This window comes from Neodiprion pinetum, chromosome 3 (assembly GCF_021155775.2).
Source record: "Neodiprion pinetum isolate iyNeoPine1 chromosome 3, iyNeoPine1.2, whole genome shotgun sequence".
NCBI lineage: Eukaryota > Metazoa > Arthropoda > Insecta > Hymenoptera > Diprionidae > Neodiprion > Neodiprion pinetum.
This window is the reverse complement of record NC_060234.1, coordinates 23,782,573-23,804,576: the sequence shown is the minus strand read 5'-3', so window position 1 is coordinate 23,804,576 and position 22,004 is coordinate 23,782,573. Positions and strand designations below refer to the sequence as shown.

The 22,004-nt window shown below is 35.8% G+C and overlaps 1 protein-coding gene and 1 long non-coding RNA gene across 2 annotated transcripts; one reads left to right on the top strand and one right to left on the bottom strand.

The window, feature by feature from the left end:
• Window positions 1-983: 983 nt before the first annotated feature.
• On the bottom strand, window positions 984-2,298 carry LOC124215188 (uncharacterized). The gene is made up of 3 exons (XR_006882300.2): window positions 1,968-2,298; window positions 1,658-1,873; window positions 984-1,436 (listed from the first exon to the last, which is right to left on the bottom strand). It is a non-coding gene; the product is annotated as an uncharacterized lncRNA (long non-coding RNA).
• A 10-nt stretch (window positions 2,299-2,308) lies between these two features.
• On the top strand, window positions 2,309-21,718 carry Agps (alkyldihydroxyacetonephosphate synthase). Its single transcript, XM_046618249.2, has 6 exons — window positions 2,309-2,819; window positions 8,661-8,750; window positions 13,969-14,249; window positions 15,765-16,053; window positions 18,289-18,610; window positions 19,581-21,718. The coding sequence occupies exons 1-6, from the start codon at window positions 2,641-2,643 to the stop codon at window positions 20,367-20,369; spliced, it is 1,950 nt and encodes a 649-aa protein (XP_046474205.1). The 5' UTR covers window positions 2,309-2,640; the 3' UTR covers window positions 20,370-21,718.
• Window positions 21,719-22,004: the final 286 nt, after the last annotated feature.

Sequence of the window (22,004 nt, the reverse complement as noted above, 5' to 3'; positions counted from 1 at the left end):
ATAGCTCTGTCTCCGTTCTAGAGTTTTAGCGCTGCCAGTTAGTTTCGGTCCATGGTTAGACGCCGTATACCCTCCACACTGTGCAAATCCATTTGAGGCAATTTATTTCAGCCGATTTCAGAAATGTTAATTAATCTAATTGCATCTCCAATCAATCACATTGACAAAAAAAATGTTGTTAGAATACGTGCACAACATACACACATACGATTGACTGTTAGAAACTAGTTCTTGATATGAACAATAGAAAAATAGCCGAAGGAAGTATAATAAAGGGATGAAATTATAAAGTTGTACTTATATGTAACTTATGTACTTATAAGTCTAAGATACATGCCTACTATTTTTATGCTTCAATTGAAGGTTAAATTTTCGAGGCTTATTTAAAGCCAGTGCGTTTTTAGCGGCAAAGTGAGATTTTTTTTAGCCGTTTTCGTCACATTTCCAAAAGTTGTAATACTGAAAGACAATTTGAACAGCTTATCAAAATTTTAAATAAATCCACAAGTCTTTTACTCTTCATTCCAGCTAATTTGTAACAAGCATCACGATAGATTCATTTTTATATTTATTTAAAATCTTGCGTAATTTCTCTTGATGAAAACCCAATTACCGCTTCCAAATTTAGGGAAAACTCATCAAATAGGTTCAACCTTCTACATATCTTCAACGTGCTTCTAACAAAGAGAAAAGTGTTTCGGAATTCTTCGGATATTATCAAAACTTGAGGTATCGAATTTTTTCAACTCATAATTTGATATGTGCTAAACAAAGCAAAACAAAATTCTTCATTGAAAGATTCTTGAAACGATTGGAACTAAAAATGGAGTAGGTAAAATTTTTTTCAAAAAATTTGGAACTTAAAGTTGTCTTTGCAAAAAAAACTTTGAAAAAATAAATTGGGTATCTTAGATATTAGGCTAGTATCCTTTGTAAAAAGTTTGATATATTCATGTAAATATAAACGATACACGTTCATGTATTTCAATAATATTTATTTTTCCGTCGTATAATTTCGGCGTACATATTTCTTGTGCGAGATATTCTCAACTTTTCAATTTCACGATGACAACGGTATATTACCAACGTTTTGTACGCGATAGTTGTTGGTTATCAAGAACTTCTTTTGCCGACGTGTCAGTTGCTTGGTTGATAATAAGTGAAACTGCTAATACCCCCAAGCCCGGCCAGACCCGACAAACTGTTGGGAAAAATAACCCAGAGCTATGAGTTAACGTACGTTTCAACAGAGGTTATGTATCCCCTAATCCACTTTGATTTATGTATCCTATGTATTCGGTACATAAGCTTGTGCCGTAGAAGACAGGGGTGTGTGTCGTTCCGTTCCGATTCTGGTTTTTCTAACTGTCCCACGTAGCATATTCATGGAACAGAACAACGCGAAATCGATGTCCATTTGCTTTTCTCCGACAATTCTAAAATGGATTTTGGTTTGATTTGTATTTATTTCAATTAATCGTGCCTTTGTACTTGAGATATGATGCAAATAAAAAAAGTACATTTGCACGGTCCATTCCGTTATTTCAGTTACATGGAACAGGTAGCAAAACGAGCTGTGGAACGAAATTTACAAGCAGAAGACAAAAGTAACAGTCCGGATGCCACGGAGAATTGACCGTTCTCAAGGGAAGCTTACCGTTCCGTCTTTCGGTAATCCGTGTTCCGTGTGCACCTGGGAAGTCACCCTCAGCCCCATGGGTTAGTCTTATCCCTAGCCAATGCATTCAGCGTTCCAGTCATGTTACAGTTCAGTGGGTTGGTACCCTAATACCCCACGAATGAAAAGGCCAGTAGTGTATACGGCAGCGCGGGCAGGGAGCTGGTTATTATTTTGCAAGAGAAGGAATCTTGTCTAACAGGCAAAAATTCGTAACTCCTAAAGTATTTCAGTTTGAATATGGAACTAACGTACGAATGAGATTGATAAACGAATGACAAACACCTACTCGTGCGAATTTTCATTCACGTGTCCGGCACCCCTTCTTGAACAGTTTTTTTATACACTCCTTGTACGCGTCGAGTCAGCGGAGAAAATAGCAGACGCATGCCCTCTGAATTCTCGGGCTCGTCGCAGTTTGAACACGCCTACGAAACTGGATACCGGTGTTATCCACTTCTTGTAATACCGTCTCGACGGCATAACTGTCGTAGTTTTAAACTCCCGCGTGTCGTTCGATATCAAAGAACAATAGCACAACCTTCTCCGATTGTTAAACGTTCCGAGATATCTTAGTCTTCAATTGCCGAACTAAATATAACTGATACTCCAACCCCCTCGCTTCTACAATAAATACGCGTGAAAATCATGGTAATTGTGTGAAAAATAAAGACAATATTACTATATTGCCGATGATAATTGGGACATCAAATTTGCGCAAGGCTGAAATGCGAGAGCGCGCTATCGCGTTGCTATAATTCATTGCTCGACGACAAGTTACAGTCAGTTGTTACAATAGCGGGAAAGCTACGGCGAACCGTGATTGGCCGCCGATAGTATGCAGCTGTACGAACGGCGAGGAGGAGCGGGGAGCGAGGTGTTATCGATTTAAATTTGGTTTCTTGGAGAGCACGTCGAATACACGACGTTGTGCAGCGTAGCGGCTCGGTTGTACAGTAATCATGTCGGCGCACGCTAGGTTAGGTATTGCGCCAGATAATTGGTCAGAAGTGAGAAAAATCGCTGAATCGGAGGGTTGCGAGCGACGCGAAATAGTTCCGAATCGGACGGACGCCGGTCGGAACAAGCCGATCAACATTGATCTTCCGACGGCGGTAAAAGGCACGATACCGAAACATAGGTAAGTTGCATCGCCCTAGATAACTGTTACATATTAAATAACAGAAGACCGTTGTCACGACCAGAGGGAATGAAAAACTTCCCTTCCGTTTGATCCGTTGCGACTTGAGCCCGAATGTTATATTGTACACGTGTTTTCAGTACCGCGTGTATTACTGTTCACGCTCTCTCGTCGTTGGTTGCAAACCTCCCAATTTTGACTGACAGAGCGGCTGTAGCCACGCCTAAATTAGTAACTCATTAATTTTACTTCTAGGACCCTCTTATCGTTCGCATTATTTAATTGTGACATTCGTCATAATAAAAAGCTAACTGGTAGGTTTAAGTCGGGAGCGTATGTCATAGCGCAATTAGTATCACCTTAAGCATCAGTGACAACGAGACTCAGATACTGATTAGGTATCTATTTGTTATACATTTTTCAAATACTTTACCCTTTTGATTGTTCAATAATCCAAACGTCTCGGTGGAAGGAGGGGTGACATACATTTTTTCTAAATAAATATGTCTATAATCGCTTAACCCTTACGTGCGCACCCGGGGTACCCGGGTACGCACCTCCAGTTTTAATTACTTTTTGAGTTCAGATGTGAACAGAATTATTATAAATCGATTTACTTAATTGAGTAAACATAATAAGTAATTAAGCTATGTTTACATTTAAAAGTAGCGTGTCGAAATATAGTTATGGGAATCTCTTCGTGAAGAGTTAAACTTCCTAGATCCGGAGGCTCAGATCGAAAAAAATTATTTTCAAAAAATTACAAGCAAGAATGTGACGAGGTGGGTACCCGGGTATCCGGGTGCGCACATAAGAGTTAAAGGCATGCAAAGATTCATTCGATTCCGAGATGGAACCCAGCTCTGATATGTGCGATAAGTACAAACTACCAAATTAGTCCACTTTATTTGCAATTGATGATAATCGATCAAAAAAAAATAAAAAAATTGAGCGTTTCAATGACGCGTGCATCAATTCCCTAAATTGGAAGGATTCATTAAACTTTTGCTACGTAACTTTGATTGATTTCTTTTTTTTTTTTCATTCATTTCAGATTATTTCGTGTAGAAAAAAAAAATGAGCTGTAATCTAAAAAATGCTCTTCATTGAAACAAAAAGAAGATATTATAATCTGTAAAGGGGAACAATTTGAATCTACGCTACAGGTATAAAAAAAGAGGCTAAATTTATAGCAACGTTAACGTAACGTGACACTGAAAGAAGATTTACCAATTTGCAAGAATTATAGAATGTTTTTAACACAGTCAAGTTTGCCAAAAATATTAATATTTTTTGTTTTTTGTTACTCTCTGTAATGACTTGTAAGCCGTTGAGTTCGCAAAAAACATGAGTATGTTAATCCGCTTTATTACGAATGACTGAATTTCAGCCGAACCTAAGTCTGCTAAAACAAAGGTTTTCCCCTCGAAAAAACAGCATCATTACCATAAACCTTACAAACATCAATCTCATTAAAAAGATCTCTCTGATAAATATCCTGTATGACCTGATGTAAGTTCGTCGTATAAAAACGCATTAAAAATTTAAGTGCTCTTAATGTCTCATGGTGACAAGTAGTCACGGTCAATGTGTTAGCAAATGAATCTTCCGTTGCAGATATAACTACAAATAAAAACCTTCCGATTCATGTGCAGGATACCGGCTAGAAATAGTACCTGCTTAGATTGTACAGATACAACACGAGAAAGAAGTATCGAAATACTGCATCTTGGGCGCTACTCAACACTGACCAGCATCATTCATCCCACTTGACGTTCCATGTCAAGACTTTTACTCCGCTCAGCACATATGTTACGTGCCTTCGTCGACAGTACTTATTAGCATGACAAACTAAACTTACAAAAGTCGTCTGTAAATGAACGCGTACAAATAATATGCAATAAGTGAGAGAGTTTCATGATCACACAGCCGGCTTGTATTTCATTACGAAAGATGCCGGCTCCTTGACGGTATGCAGATGATATACAAGCATGGATGGGTAAAAATGCGGTGTGAAAATTGGCCGGTGTGGACTGCTACAGAAAAACTTTTGTGGTCACTTCGGAAGTTTAGTATCAGATAGTATTAGGTTGACACCAAATTGTAGTCTGTACAGACGTCCACGCCGATATGTTTCTTGCAGTGTATCGTAATACACGGTTAGAAAAAAATGTCCCAGGAGGTCAGCTAAAATTTTTGGGTTTGGTTAAACTAATTTTTAATCCATCACCAAGTGTAGGAAATAGTAAAAAATATAAATTAAATATTGATATGAAAATGTGAATGCTAAAATTACAAAATTTTGTGACGTATTCACCAACAGACCTGTAACAAATAAAACAAATACAAAGTGAACCTACCGGGACATTATGTTTGGTTAAATTTTTCTAAGAGTGTAGGGATACATTCTACACACAGAAACGTGAAGTTAGGTAGTTTACGAGGTCAAAGTTCGTGCAATGTCAATGAAACGTGAAATGATTCGGGACTTTAAGAATGATCCACAATACAGTAAGCCGTGAAAATGTAAATAGCGTGAGTAAAGCAGAGCATTCGTTACAATACATATAATCATCGTGCAAAGTACATTATTCCAAAGCTGCAATTCGCAAACTAGTGATTCTTTTTAACGGCTTTGTTTCGAACTTCGGTCACAGTGCTAACTAGTCTCGTTCACTTGACCAATCCAATCATAACTGACACCTGCCCCCTTATCTCACAAGCGGGGATGATCGATAGTAGATTCTGTACTGACGCAAGTTTTACCTTTCAATCGCTCTCACTGATTAAACAGTCACATTATTGGGCGATTGTCGGTCTCGGATTTATATTTTTAAAACACACTCGCCGTTTCTCTGTTTTCATAGAAGAAAGAAAGGGTGATTGCAGGGCATATAGTGCGTCACTTTTCTCACTTTTACTCACTTTTTTCTCACTATCCTGCGAGAAGTTACTTTTTTTTGTCAGCTATGTCTCGATGATCTAGATTTTTTTTTCAGCACCTATATCTTCTATTAGGGTGGAGCGAAAATGCTAAATTTTTGATAAATGTTCATTTTTGCATTACGTACACGCAGAAATCTTCAAGGCCATATTTCCATTGAGCGCAAGCTGCAATAAGATTTCTATGCAATTTTTCATTATACACTAGTTGCGGATCTACAATTTAATTTACGTATGATGTGCGATTCCCGAGGTGAGATGTACGAACACTTTGAGTATTTTTCACGTTCACACATCAAATTCCGCTGGCATATTGATTATTGCGATGTTAAAAAGCAACCAACGCGTAATTCTCGTAACGATAATTATATTCCGTTGGTAAAACAGAAGTTTACATAAGAAAAATATCACGCGAGGTCATTCAACTCTTTTGACTTCTTTCTCTCGGTAAAACACAATTGACGAGTTATCACATTTCATCAGACCTGTAAATAACAGTAAAAAAATATTTTTATGAAGCGGTTTGGAAGATGCTAAGAGTAAAATTTTGCAATTCTCTGAAAAATTGCCACTGTTTAATCAAAGTATTTCGAAATCTTGACGTGATGGGAAAAGACGGGCAACGCCATCGTCTTAAGCGCACTAAAATACGTCGGAAATGTACCAACTCATTCGCCTATCAACTAATTACCGAGCCTAAGAAAACGATAAATATATTGTGCTGCAACTGCGGAAGGTGGATTATTTCCGACAAGTGTCTAGTTTTAAGGCAAATAGTGCTTTCATAAAGACGACGAGTGAGAAGTTTACAGCACGAGCCGAAGGCGAGTCCAGCAATTCCACGAGTTCCCGTGTAAACTCAGCATATGAGCCAAAGCGAGCATTGTATTCGCCCAAGTCATATTATGCAGATATTGCCTGTGCAAAGTTACAAGTCACAACGCATGCTATTTTATGCAATACCTCTGTTTGATTTCAGAAACATCGAATAGTCCAGTCAATGGGTGTTTTTGCTCTACCAAAGGTGGGGTAAAAATGATTTTGATAAATATTATTTTGTTAATTTAGTTCCGGGCCCCGATGAAAAATCCAAGTTTTCGACTTTTGGGCGGGGGAGCCGCCATCTTCGATTAAAGATACAAAAAATTCGTTTTTTCAAAATAATTCAATAAAAATCATTTCTATCCCCCCTTGTATAAGGCAAAAACCCTTATTGGCTGAAGTAGATACCTTTTGTCTCAGTCGATAAAGAACGTTGTTGATTCCGATTTCTCCGCAGTCCTACTGGCAGTGAGAGTGGCGAGTTTGAAATTCAACGAGCCCCGTGATGAGGGTAACGTTCACTGAGAGAAATTTTCAATTCCGATTACCGCTCAGTCCTCAACTATTTTCATCTTTTACCGCAATCAAAAAATATAGTTCCAGGTACAAAACGAAAATTAGTTTTCTAGCTGTTACCAGAAAGTCTAGTATCCGTTACTATTCTTTCTCATTACGATCACTGTTGCTATATTTTCGTCCAACTGGTGCGAAAATTTAATGCTCGTGCAACAATAAATTGACGCTAAAGCCTTGTTTAACTAAAAAAGTAGAGTAAACCGAGCAAACTGATTTTGCGTCGCAATTACCAAAAAAGGATCGACGATAGCGCAAAATGTTTAGGCGTACCTCGTTTTTCGTAATTCCAACAATGTTCAAACAGTTTTTTTTTAACGATACTTGTTTCACTGAATTTTTCTAGTTACTATAACAAATAAAATTTTTCTCAGTGTTAGAGGATGGATTAGTAATATTGGGTGCAACGACGTCAAATAATAAAAACTGTTAAAACCGTCCTTTGATGTGTAAATTTGACGTGAAATATTGTTAATTTCAACATGAATCATTGTGAGAGAATCTTCTCAGGTGTTTTTTCCACATAATATGCAGTTTTTCGATTGTGAATGATTTTCATTTCAATGAATCTCAGCTATTCGTTGAATATAATATTTCTGTAACAGATTGTGAAATGCATCATGTCGAGGTGATCAATTTTTTTGGGTTACTTCGGTAAATTGCGGATACACGTCACCGAAATTGAATTTCAGAAAGCTAAAGGAGTCTCGAAAAAGCTTTCTTTGCATGTATCAGCTAAATCCGGAACATGCAGTGTAACAATTGTAATTCTACAAAAGCATCTGGAAATAAGGATCGCGATTATGGCGTAACAAGTTTCACGAAATGTTAAACAGAGCAAATTATCCTTTTTATTTTTATAGATTTTATTATTGCTGCTGCATATTGTGACATAATATTCCTCGCGAAGGAAGGTAATTTTGTGTAAACAAGCCGTCATCTTCGTCTAACTAGATGATGATAATAAGTTTTTCATGGAATATGTTAGACGGAGTAATTTATACCTTTTTCATAGATTTCATTAATGGTGCTGCATATTGTGGCATAATATCCCTAGCGAAGGAATGTCATTTCGTATAAGCAACCTGTTTAACTTGGAATACAAGTAACGACGCAGTGATGCAGAACACCTACACTGATCTTGCATTGGGGATAGGAAAAAAATAACATTTGAATAATATGATTTCCAAAAAGGACACGATACACGAAATGATTGAAAATGTGTGAACGCAACATTACATATCCACAGAATCTTTATACATTACTATTGTAAAGAAAAAAACGTCTCATAAAAAATACAAAAAAATTCATGTTATTTAATTGAGAAACAAAACGAGCTCACATGCAAGCACCATTTATAATTCAGAAATGCATCCGGTGTATTTGAGTATTTGCATTATTTTTGGAATTATTCATCGTGCATCGTTCAAAGAACTAAGTAAATTATCTTCCTGCTTTTGGTAAAAAAAAATTCAATTCCATTGTTTTCTTTATTGTTTGAAGGCAAAACCTGCTAAAATGGAACGGATGGGGATACAAAGACTCACAGTTTCGTCTCAACGACAAACAGATGTTGGAATTCACTGGGACGAGGTAAGTTTACAAAATATATTACATTGCGATCATCGTTTGACTTACATTTAATTTTTTTTCGTCAATCCAAAATACCTGGTGCTGAAACGCGTGTCATTCATTTGGATTCCAATTAATTTCGCAGTTATGTAAATCGAATAATTATTGGACGTTGGACTTCCGATCATTAATTTTCCGAAGGCAAGCCACTTGAATTTAATTTAAAATACTCAAGAGGCTCGCGCCGAGCGTTAAATTCTATGTTTATAATGTAATGTCAATTGTTTAGTTGCCGATGAACATAATTAACGTTGAATATGGGGGAATAATGGGATAATAATAACAATGCGATGCAATTAATAACAATCTGCCGTACAATTGCATTACGTAGATTCGTTCTCCGTGAATTCCATGAATTTCAAATGATCGACAGCTCAATATCTGCCAATATTTTTTTCTTATTGCAAATTCGATTTCTTCAGTTATTGTAAAGGTGAAAAACAGTAATATTTTTTTCAACGTTCAGATATATTAACTTTAATAACCTTAACCTTGTTAACCGTTACATTGCGCCATCTGCGTTCATAAAAGTGGGTTAAGTTCCTTACGATTTGCATCTAATAAACATAACACGTTTATTAAAAATGAGAGTTACATCACAGTAACCTAATTGCTTATTTTAAAGTTACATCGAAGTAAATTTTTCTCCAATCTCAATGCTACGTTACCGTAAATCTAACCCCATTATTATCTAAAAAATTGATTGAAAAAATTGGCATCCATTCCATCAATGGTCTCTACATTATATACATCATGCTTTATGGGAACAGAACAATTTGGCATTTTTCATGGTTTATCACATGAATATTTAAAAATACTATTAGAATTCGAAGCTTTCGATAAATATCGATCATACTTCGAAATTTCAACAATTTGAAAAGGAATCTGAACCTCTTAATTTAGGATGCACCTCAGGTAGATTTCTTTCATGATTTTTAATCAACAAAAAATCCTCAGGAGTAAATATTTTCAAAGGTATTAATCAAAATGTCAAACGTTTACTGACAAAATGAAAACCGTTCACAAGATTACGAAAACTCCTGATATCTAGACCACACTTTTCACAAAGTGTTTTCCATTTTATAACTACTAAAAATTAAACTACGATTAAAAATAGTATTAAATACTATTAATACTATTAAAAATATAACTACGAAAATTTGTCGCCTGCGTTAAAGCCGTTTGAAATTGGCCTTGTGTCAGACAAAATTTGTAGGATTTATACCTTTGCAAAAAACCTGAGCTTTTCCGTTCGTCCAGCCAGTTTTTTTTTTTTTTTTTTACGTATAATATGTTACTAATGAACCGTATAATGCATGGAGACTCTTAGAAAAAAAATGTGGTCTACGGTTTATTTTGGCATGGTTGAAAGTTCATAGTTAATTCATCTTCGTTTATAGTTGTATAAATCTTGTTATTTTTAACATTACACCATTCTGTTAATTACCATAAATATGCGAGTAAGGTAATAAAAAAAACCTTATAAAAAAGTCAATATTACCATACGTATTGTTTTATACGAAACTATCCATATGTTGGAAGATAAACTAACCCCGTCGCCGGGTTAACTATGCCATCATAATAGTATAAATAACAAACGTGGTAAAAATGACAAAAGCGTCATGTCTATAAAAACACTGTGCACGTGTAAAAATTACAAATTAAACGCAAATGCTAAGTCGCTGCTTTGAATAATTCAAAAGAAGTAATAGTACAAAAAAGGAGGATCAGCGTGTTAATATTATTGTATGTATAAGGATAAGGTGCGAATGATTAGATTTTACGCAACGAGTATGTGCGAAGTTTATTCTCTGTGAACTTGACACGCCAATCGTCGAGAATGTGAATTCGGACAATGCAAAGTTTGTCGTTTATCATTCGTAAATTAGTCGCGCGACCTTTTTTTATTTTTATTTGTCGCACTCCATTTAATAATAAAATAAGGTGGGTAATCCTGATTTGTCTGATAATTTGCCGTAAATAAGCCGCAAATTAGTATCGAAACTTTTTCTTTCATCGCGCTATTTCATAAGAAAAAAATTAAAATAAAAAATAATAACGAGTAAAAAGCTAGCGCGCCCCCAGACAGATAATAATTGACCTGATATTTGCTTTTTTTCCTTGCCGTAAGCTGAACCTGACTTCAAAAATTAGAAAAAATACATAGATTTCATGATACTTTTTCATAAACGTTACCATATTATTATGTGGTAAAACAAATTGATGACACCGAAAACGTTTTATACCTCGCAAACGAATGATTCGAATATAATTAAACGTAATCCAGAATCTGCATGTGTATATATTAAAGTAAATTCGTCCAAGTGGGTCAGTTTTAAATCGTTAATTTATTGTATTACCAACGTTTCGTCTGGGCTGCCCGCCGGCCATCTTCAGGCTATAAACAAAATTTTTCCTCTCATATTTTGTTTCTTATTTTATGTCTTGTATCAATTTATTGAAAGTTATTAAATCACATTTGTACATCTCAATGTTATAGAATTGGATTACAGGTGCCACTTAATTATATTCAGCTCGTCCGAGTGTATGGTTTTTTTCAAAATTTATACATAATTTATACCAATTAATATTCATCAAGAGCGATAAACTTAAATTAAACAAAGATTACAAAGATTTTACAGTGGATGTTTATACACACTTACATAATTTTGACAACCTTCAGGCTTAGGTGTTTACTATTAACACCTTGAGGTAAGGAGGACACTCTCACAAACGTGACAAATTTTTGATTCCTTAGGTTGATTACAGGTTAGCCAGATGGGCGTAAATGTATGAATGTGGAATGACGATGTATTTGTACAGATGACAAAATTCATAAACTTGAAAATCGTTCAGTGAATCTGAATATTCTACTTTTTGATCCAACAAATGTTTGCTCAATGCAAGATCATGTTCTGTTGATTTAAAAATATATCAATTAACGGAACTGAATATTTAGTTGGATAAATCACAGCTATGTACAAGCAACTGAACATTCGGTTCAGTGTAGTGTTTCAATCATTAATTGAAACAATTTATTTGTTGACTGTAGTCTCATATCGTTCGGATAAACAAATGCTCAGGTTATAGAGCAAGGTGAGGTTGTATTAGAATAATTAAAAAAAAAAGTAGTTGCAGTTAGTCAAATTATAATCGCTAACTTGGATCGACAAAACGAGCGGTACCTACAAGACGTAGATTTGTTTAGGCTATCGTAAGAAACTTAATTTTTTTACTGTTTTAAATCGTATCGATCAATGTTATCGTTTTCAAACATTGCATCTAATTCCAATGGATTCGACAAATTTCGAAATAAAAAGAACAAGCTCTTTCGAGAGCCCGAATAATCATGTAAAACATCGCGAATCAAATCGGAGAGGTCAACTTTTCACAACCAGGTTGACTCGACGTGGAATGCCGCACATAAGTTTGTTATCTTATCTCCTTGACTTTCTACGGATCGCGCCCAGCTGTTTTCCTTATATAGCGTGATCACTTCAACCACGAGTCAGGAATAGAAACTGTAAAACCGATCAACCGGCAATGCAAACAATTACGACACTGAATAAAGCAAACAGGACAGACAACGCTGGGCAACTATCTGACAATAAGAACATGTGCTCCGAGAATTTCAGCTTATCTTGTTACACGTTTTACGCTGTACTAATCGGACTAACGACGGTGTGCATTCACATCGTAATTGATGAGGGTACTCTGGGTTTTTTTTTTTTTTTTTTTGTATCGCTGGCGGCTTATCCGCTAGACGCACTGGACCATCGCCTATGGACAGGCAAAAGGGCTCCATTTGCTTCTTTAGTTAAATGTTTTTAAAATTATTTCGAACTAATACTATTCCTCGATGAACAATGTTGGTAAAATTAAAAAAAAAATACATAATATTACTAAACAAACTTTAAATAAGAAACATATGAGATAGTCAAACAAATGCGGAACAAAAATTAATCCCGAATCTCACCGAATGAGCCGCCGATTTTTTCACGTTCTCTGCTGTACAATATTGACTTTTACAAATTGTTTTAAATTTTTTTCACTTTTACGTGCGTATAAATATTCAATCTGCACCCCATAGTGGACAATCTCGTTATTTTAATTTGAAAAAAAATTCTTACAAAAATTGATCCGAAAATTTTGTTTTTCTAATTAAAAGGAAGAGTCAGTTCACTATGAGCTGCTGCTTACAACATTTTTACATGTACCACCGGATTTTGAAAAATTATACACATTTTTCGAAAGACATTTTTGTTCTTAAGTTTCCAAAAGTTGCAAATAATTAATTACTTTGGAAAATCTGAAAAATTGTCAAAAATTTGACGTCACATGTAGAATTTTTTGAGCAACCGCGTATAGTGAACTGATTCTTTCCCCTGATTGAAAAAATGTTATTGAAATAGTTCGAAAAAATAGGAAGGGAATCCCCGCCAATTTCGGCTCGGTGTACAAAATTTTTTACACCTGACACATGATTTTTCAAAATTATTTCTGATTGTAAAATGTTTCAAAAGATTACAAAAAAAAAAAAAAATAAAACAAAAAGCGAGCCAAATCGAAGAGAACAAGTTTCAAACCCGGGTCGATTTTACGTGGAATACCTCATATACTCTAATAATAACTGAACACACGTTTAGTTAATGTCATTCATAAGTTTATTTTTCTGCTGTACCAACATGATGTCACCTTATATTTACACCTATAGATGTTTCACGATGAAAATTTTCTGGTAATACTTGCGATTCTTACTGCGCAAACGTGGACTTACACGATTGACAGGGATCGCACATTTCGTATAACTTATTATTTATGCATGTTATTGGAAATCACGCTTTGGAGTTGCTTAACTTAATATTAGTTAAGATTAAAAATTCTGTGGTATCAACTTTACGTAACTTTAGGGCTCGAACTCAGACTTTTCAGACGTGTTTGTTCATGTTCCCGAAGATCCCATCGAGGAATATTGATATTAACGCCAAGTTAACCCGAAATGGAATTTACTAAAAACGAATTACATACGTCAGTGTAATACTTAGCCCTCACTTGCCTCATTAATTGTAAGATTCATCTAGCCCTCGAGATCTTTTCATCGGAACTCAGTATTAGCTGTAACCCATGTTTTCGATATGACGACATGTGCTTAAAAGGCTACCCTATTTTGATCCGACAGGTACAACATCGGAAATCAGATGTTGCCATACTTTACTGCTTGGGTCAAGGATGTGTTCGACCTTGATCTATCCAAACCCGTTGCGTCCCAACCTCTGCCGCAAGTGTTTCCGGATCCCGTTGTTACACCAGAGTTAATCGACTGTCTGCAAAAAGAAAATGTCGAGTACTCGACCGATGGCGTCGACCGGCTTATCAGAGCACATGGACACACGCTACGCGAGATATTTTTACTGAGGGAAGGAACTTTTCCTCGTATACCTGACGTAGTCGTTTGGCCAAGTAAGTTATCAAAGTCTTGGGCATAAATTCATTGAGATAAATGAACGCGTGAGAATTTCGAAAGCACAACCCTTTCCCGAATTTTTGCAGCACGTTACTTTTGGTGAATTTTCATTATACATTGCGTTACCAATGAGCACATTTAGCTATCGCAAGGATATGTCGGAGAGGGTGGAAATTGTTATATTGTAAAACAGTACTCATGTCCGACGTTAAGTAAAATTTTACGGACGATTATTTCTGCTGCTGAAAGTTCGTCGTTTCAAGATTAAAGCAGGAAACCAAATTAAGGATTGCAATACTATCACTCAGTCGTTACTTAACGAAGGTCTCTCTTCTGTATGGGACAACATTATCAATCGCGATAACTCGTGCGGCGTGTACACGTTTCCTGTTGATTTGCGGGTACTATTAGTCTTGTAGCGTATTCGAAAAGTCGACTCTGAGCTGAGTTTGCGTCATTTTTTTAAGCAAACTATGCGTCGTGTAAAACGGATCACTAGACTACCTTTTGCTGATAAATAGTCACGATTTTGTCGACTTCGATTATTTGTAGCCGGCTATTGGTCAACCTTTAGTCGGCTTTGTGTTGTTTGAAACGTTACGATATTCAAGAAAGGCTAAATGTCATCAATGTAACAAAGGAAGGCCTGCAAGCCATTAATCACGTATTACATACATTACTTTCAGAATACCTTATTCAAATTCGCAACTGAATTAATAATACTATCTTTGGTTAAGCAGCTGTTAATATTAATGTTATTCGTGACGTAACTTTGTTTGTTAAATGTGTAAATTTGCGTAAGTTGTTTTTTTTTCTGAGTTTTTGTAATCAAGGAAACAATGACAAGAGGGAATAGGTATATGTTATAAAAGTTTGAAGAAGCCAGAAGGTAACGATGACTTTGGTAATTAATATGACCTCTCATTGCCTTTGGTACTCATAGCTGCGATACTTATGTAACAGATAGCCATACCACGTTGTTTCGTGAAAATTTTACACGAGTAATGTAACATGGAGTAATTCCGCCTAAGTTTATGCGGTTCAGGTTACATTTTGTCGATCGATATTTATTTCGTGTTCCACGATTGGTGAGAAAAGTGAAGATTTGGCCAATTGTGAACAGTGTAAGAAAATGTCGGTCGCTAAAATCGCTTAACAAACAATAAACCTGTCAGTAAATCGAATGATTAGTGAAAACGCTGTTAGCCACAGGTAAACGATATTAATCGAGAAATACATCGCAGCCCGAAACGTAGATATGGTCGGATTTAATTTGAGAGTTCCGATCAAATGTTTCTCATCAAATAGTAACATCGATTATCATTAATATCCCTCGGCTGTGAATTAAAATAAAAAAACATACGTATTTTGAGGAATGCTGAGGAAGTATAAGATAGAAAGCTGACCTAAATTGGCAAATAATTTTTTTTTTTTTCAATTATTTTTAACCTATAGTACGATACTTGTGATCAAATATCAGTATCGAACATAATGTGAATTTTTTTCGGCAGAATCACACGCAGATGTAGAAAAAATTGTCAAAATCTGTGCAAAATACCGGCTCGCCTGCATCCCATTTGGCGGTGGTACGAGCGTCAGCGGTGCTGCGAGTTGCCCAGAATTCGAAACTCGCACGATAGTTTCTCTGGACACTACGCAAATGAATAGGATATTATGGATCGACCGTGAGAATTTACTAATTTGCTGCGAGGCTGGCATCATCGGCCAAGACCTGGAACGTGAGCTAAGAAGTCACAAACTTACTGTTGGTCACGAACCTGATTCGTATGAATTTTCAAGGTATGCTCATCTATTTTTATACCACATAACGATGTCAATACGAATACAACTATCTTAAACTATTAAGGTGCAACCCAGCAATTCAACAAAATGTGACAAGGAGATGAAGATGTATTGCAGGGTCATTTGTACAGTGTTCAATTTTTTTTTAACATTTGTCTTGTAAATGTTATGTTCACCTTGTACAAGTATTGAAATGGTTTTTCTTTTGTGCGAGGTAAGCGTAATTCGTACGTGTACCGTAATATCCTGTAACATTGTAACATTATACTATCGCATATTTCATGTGGTTTCATACAGGAGGGAGGTTTCCGTTTTGGTTGTATCAAGTTAAATTCAGCAGCATTTGATGAATAATTTTACCAAGTTTCTGCCACACTGAGAGATATTTCATTTGTTATAGTAACTAGAAATATTCAGTACAACAAGTATCGTTAAAAAAAAAACTGTTTGAATATCGTTGGAATTACGAAAAACGAGGTACACGTAACCATTTTGCGCTATTGTCGATCCTTTTTTGGTTATTGCAACGCGAAATCTTGAAATATTGATCAACTTATGCAGGTATCGATTATACACAATAACCAACAACCCATCAATATGAAACAAAAAAATCTTCACCTTTTATCGATTGATTCCATGCACTGCTTTGCTCTAGTATGACAAATGGTGACGCTATGACTGAGAAGTGAAGCTTCGCATAGTTACATATAACCTTTATGACTTGTCTTATAAATACCTCATGAAGGTATTTAAATACTTGTAAAGATCGTCGGTTCAATGACAAAGAAAAACCTCTGTAATAACTACTAAGCCTACTCTTTTCACCGAGCAGTATTTCTTTGGAAATCGCATCGTATTTGAGGTTTAAAGATTTCAGCCAGTCTTCGTCTGAACTTTAGACTATTTACCGTAACTACGAATGCTACGAATAGCTACGAATGATAAATGATCGTTAATAAGCGAATGCAAATGCTGCGTCATCGCTAAATCACTCCATAACACCAAGTGCTGACAATGTCGCATGCACATAAAAAAATTCCGCCTAAATTATGGCCAAATCATTCAATCGTGCAATTAAGAGTCTTATGTCTTATTCATCGTGTAATACCTAATCACAAATCGGTAGTTTGAGACAAAAATAACTCATTAAATTTGCAAACGCTAGACTAACGGCATTTTGTTCAATGAGCCTTACACTGAGAGAAATTTTTAGTTCCGGTTACCGCTCAGTCCTAGACTATTATTATTTTTTACCACAATTGAAAAACATAGTTCAAGGTACAAAATAGAAATTAGTTTTGTAGCTGTTACTAGAAAGTCTAGTATCCGTTACTATTCTTTCCCATTATCATCACTGTTGCTATATTTTCTTGTAACTGTTGCGAAAATTTAATGCTTGTGCAATGATAAATTGATGTTAAAGCCTTATTTAAATAAAAAAGTACAGAAACCGAACAAACTGATTTTGCATTGCAATTACCAAAAAAGGATCGACAATAGCGCAAAATGGTTACGTGTAGTACCTCGTTTTTCGTAAATTCGTTGATATTTAAACAGTTTTTTTTAACGATACCTGTTTTACTGAATTTTTTTAGTTACTGTGACAAATGAAATTTTTCTCAGTGTAGTTTCGGAGAAAATTTTAGGGAGACCCCCTTTCGCACTACATTATATATATGTTTGACATTTCGCGTTGTAATCTCATCGCATTTCTTTCTTTTTTCTTTTTTAATTCTCATTTAAAAACAATATTTGAAAATAAACACATACTTGCGCTGACGTTGGAACAAATTATTACAGAGAAAGTAGTTACAATACAAAATTCGGACATCCCACAAATGACGGCTCAAACGAAGTAAAAATTATACATTCAAAGTAATTCTACAGTAACAAAATAGTGATTTTCATTGAATGTGTACCGTTGCTTTAGCATTACAAACCTGAATCTCATGGATTAACATTCGCAATTTATACAGCTCAATCGACGTACTTTTGAATAAAACAAACCCGAATCAAATTGAATAATTGGTTGACAAGGTACTAAACGTAAATTATCTAAAATTCAACCGACTATACTCGTAAGTCGTGTAGTATATCCCCTTAAAAACTAGTATGCGAAAGTTGAGACACAGTTACTGGTTTCGAATGTTTCGCCGCGCTAAGCTTTCAAGCTTCAACCTTTTGAGTTTTAGGAACGCTTGATAACTGATAAATTTTTCAAAACAATTTCAGTTTGGGTGGTTGGGTTGCGACACGGGCGAGCGGTATGAAGAAGAACATCTACGGAAACATCGAGAACTTGGTGGTGCGCCTCAGGATGGTTACGGGGAGAGTAAACGACGGTGAAGAAAGCGAGACGATAACACTCGAAAAGGGCGCTCAAGTGCCGCGATCTTCCTGCGGACCGGACTTCGATCATATGATATTGGGAAGCGAAGGCACGCTCGGCGTCGTTACGGAGGTTGTACTGAAAGTCAGACCTGTGCCAGCAGTTACTAAGTACGGAAGCGTCGTGTTTCCCGACTTCGAGAGTGGACTACGTGCGATGCGGGAGGTGCGGAAATCATGCTTTGTTACCAAAAGTCAAGCTAGCCTATAGCTATACGCCACATATTAGGACTATGGAGTTAATCGATTGACCAAAAAAAAAAAATAACGGATTGAATGGGCAGATTAATCGAAAGAATTGATAATTAAAAGGACTGACTAGTCGAACAAAGACCTAATTTAACGGACCGATTAGTCGATTATTCAAAAAAAAAAAAATGAATGATTGGAAATACGATTAGTCGAATTATGGAAAAAATTTATCCAAGTCTACTGATCCTACATCCCTAGTATACACCAAACTTTCGTAACTGCAGCATTCGTGATTTTAAATATGTATTGACGCATGGACTGTTGATTGTATTGTTTGTTTTTATGTATTATTTTATGGAAAAAGTGGCGTAAAAAAAATTTACGGATCAAAGATGCAAAATAGAAGTTGCCAGAGATAAATTTGACCGAAACAGCGTTCTTAGAACTGGAAATAAATTTCTCGCTGATGAAAGAAAGTATTACTTAAATTACGAAAAACTTTATGCGTATATATTATATAGTTCCTCCAATTTTGATAAGATATCGCTTATTCCGTCATCGCTCATTCGGTCAAAGTTTCAAACAATCGACTAACAGTGCGGTTATTGACTAATCGAAAAAACACTCAATCGAAATCTACGATTCATTGATTAATACCCTAATAAATATTGTATACTCCCTGATCCCTTATAACTGTTCTGGGACGTTTCGAAGTGAAAAGAATTCTGTGTACTTAATTTTTCTGCTGTGGTCAAACAACGTCGCGTTCATCTAGCATGCCAGAACACTGCGAAATAACATTATTTAGATGCATAGCTGGTCAGATAGTGAAAAATAGACGATGAAATCATGCAAACGAAACGTTATTTCCAATTATTCGATTGAGGATGTTGTCTAGGCCTTGTTAGTAAGTTATCCATTATTAAATAATAATTGAATTTTAGGTGGCACGTCAACGATGTCAACCAGCTAGTATTCGCCTGATGGATAACGAACAGTTTCAATTCGGCCAAGCACTGCGACCGGAGGCAAGTTGGGGCAGTCTAATTTCTCAAGTATTGAAACAAGCCTACGTGACACAGATCAAGGGTTTCCATTGGGACACGATTTGCGTGGCGACGCTTCTGTTTGAAGGAGAGGCAAAGGATATTGCCCTGCAAGAGAAAAAAATATACCAGATCGCCAAAAAATTTGATGGGATTCCATCGGGTGAAACTAACGGCGAACGGGGTTACGTTTTGACTTTCGTCATTGCGTACATACGCGACATAGGACTCGAGTTCAGTGTCGTGTCAGAGTCTTTTGAGACTTCCGTTGCGTGGGACCGCGCCTCGTCTTTGTGCCGTAATGTAAAACGCCGAGTTAGTCAAGACTGCAAGGCCATTGGTGTCAATCATTTTTTAATCTCCTGCCGTATCACGCAAACTTACGACGCCGGCTGTTGCATATACTTCTACATGGCTTTCAACTATCGTGGATTGGCCAATCCCGTTGATGCCTACGAAAGAATCGAACATAACGCCCGCAATGAAATATTGGCAAGCGGTGGATCGCTCTCTCATCATCATGGCGTAGGAAAACTGCGCGCTTCTTTCTATCCCAAAGCGGTTGGAAACGCTGGAGTTGCGCTATATCGCGCTACGAAAGATCATCTCGATCCTCACAACATTTTTGGTGCTGGAAATATAGATCCTGAGTACAACCATCGAACAACGGTTTTGTCTAAGTTGTGAACAATGAACGGACTATCAATTAGTTTGAAACGGATATTACAGAATTTTACCCGAGATTCTTCGCTTCGCGAGTTCCCTTCTTCACCATTCCTCATTCGCAACAACATTACACCTTCTACCCAAGCATCCATTGCTAGTAAGGTCTTACTTAACTGAAACATCGCTGTGAGAAACGAAAAAAAGCTATCTCTATTATTGCTATTTTGTTTTTTTTACGAATAAGCATTTTAAATTGATATCTATCATGATTTTCAAAAAATACACATATATGAAGGAGGTGTATAGCAAAGAATTCTCAGTACAGAATGATCCGATGGACTAAATATCAATCAAGATCTAAAATTTATTGAATGTATATACGTATAAGTGTGGTTATTGGAGTACGTGAGAATTTTTTTTCCTTCAATGTTTGTTACAAAAATAATTGTCACTTTTTCTTTAAAGTTAGACATTCTGGAGAGAATGATTTTTTCAAAAAAATCCATGGCTAAATTTATATACTCTCCCAAAATTTCTGTTTTTCTATTCAGACCATTTTGCACTCAAAAATTCATATTACAGTTTAATCGCGTACCTATGTAGTTCCTGAAGCGAAGCATTGCAATATTAACTTCAAATACGATTCTTTTTTTCAAATGTTCACCAATGCATGCTAAAATAATGTGCCAATAGAAGGATTCAATGGAATACATTCAGTATTTGAAAAATAATTTTTTGTTTCAAATAGACTGTTTTACAGACTCTGTCATGGTTTTCTTTCTTATCGTTGAACTAGATAATGAGTCAAATATACTCTCCAAAAGTCTTTAACCCCTAGTTAGAATATTTCTTCGGAATTGAAATTCAATAAGATGAAGTGTTGAGAAGAGATAACTTTTTGAGTGCAAACTATTAGACGACTCCTCAGTTTTGATCTGGAAATTGAATATTTAAGTTTAACAAGGTAAAACAAATTGCCGATTGAGGTAATGCGTAATTGTTATCCCAGTGATAAAACTTCTGCGTTTGCTTTATGTGTTTTACATTACTTTTAAATTATTCCTTGTCCAATATTCACTATTTTCCAATTATTGCAAGAAATTTTGTTCTTCACCTTGCACCGAGCAGACCGATCATTTTAGAATTTAGGGTATAAAGATTGTCGATTAGCTGTATTTTTGCATACGTCTTCTTTTCACGGTTTATATGAACAAAGTAGGCGAGTCTCCTATCGATACTTTAATAGCGTTATTGTTTATGTTGAAAAATAGAGAATAATCAATGCTTCGTCGAGAATGTCTCATAACATATATAATACGCATAATAAAAGTAGTAATGTTATTAAATGTACATAATAAAATCACATAAAAAAAGCTATACTTTCTGTTTTTCTTCGGTACATAAAAGGATTAATTAGTTCAAGCACAAAATACAATCCAACTTACAACTTGAGGTAAGTGTAATTTTTGTCATGTTATGACATTATGAGTATGAAGTTGCCTTATGTTCAAGAAGCTTGGTAAGAGCGTCTACTGCGATTCATGCAAACTTTTTTGGAAATCATTCACGAAATTTGTAACAGGATTTACCGATTGGAAAAATATAACAAGAGCTTTAAAAGAACATGGATCTGCTTAAGACCATTTCTCATCTATG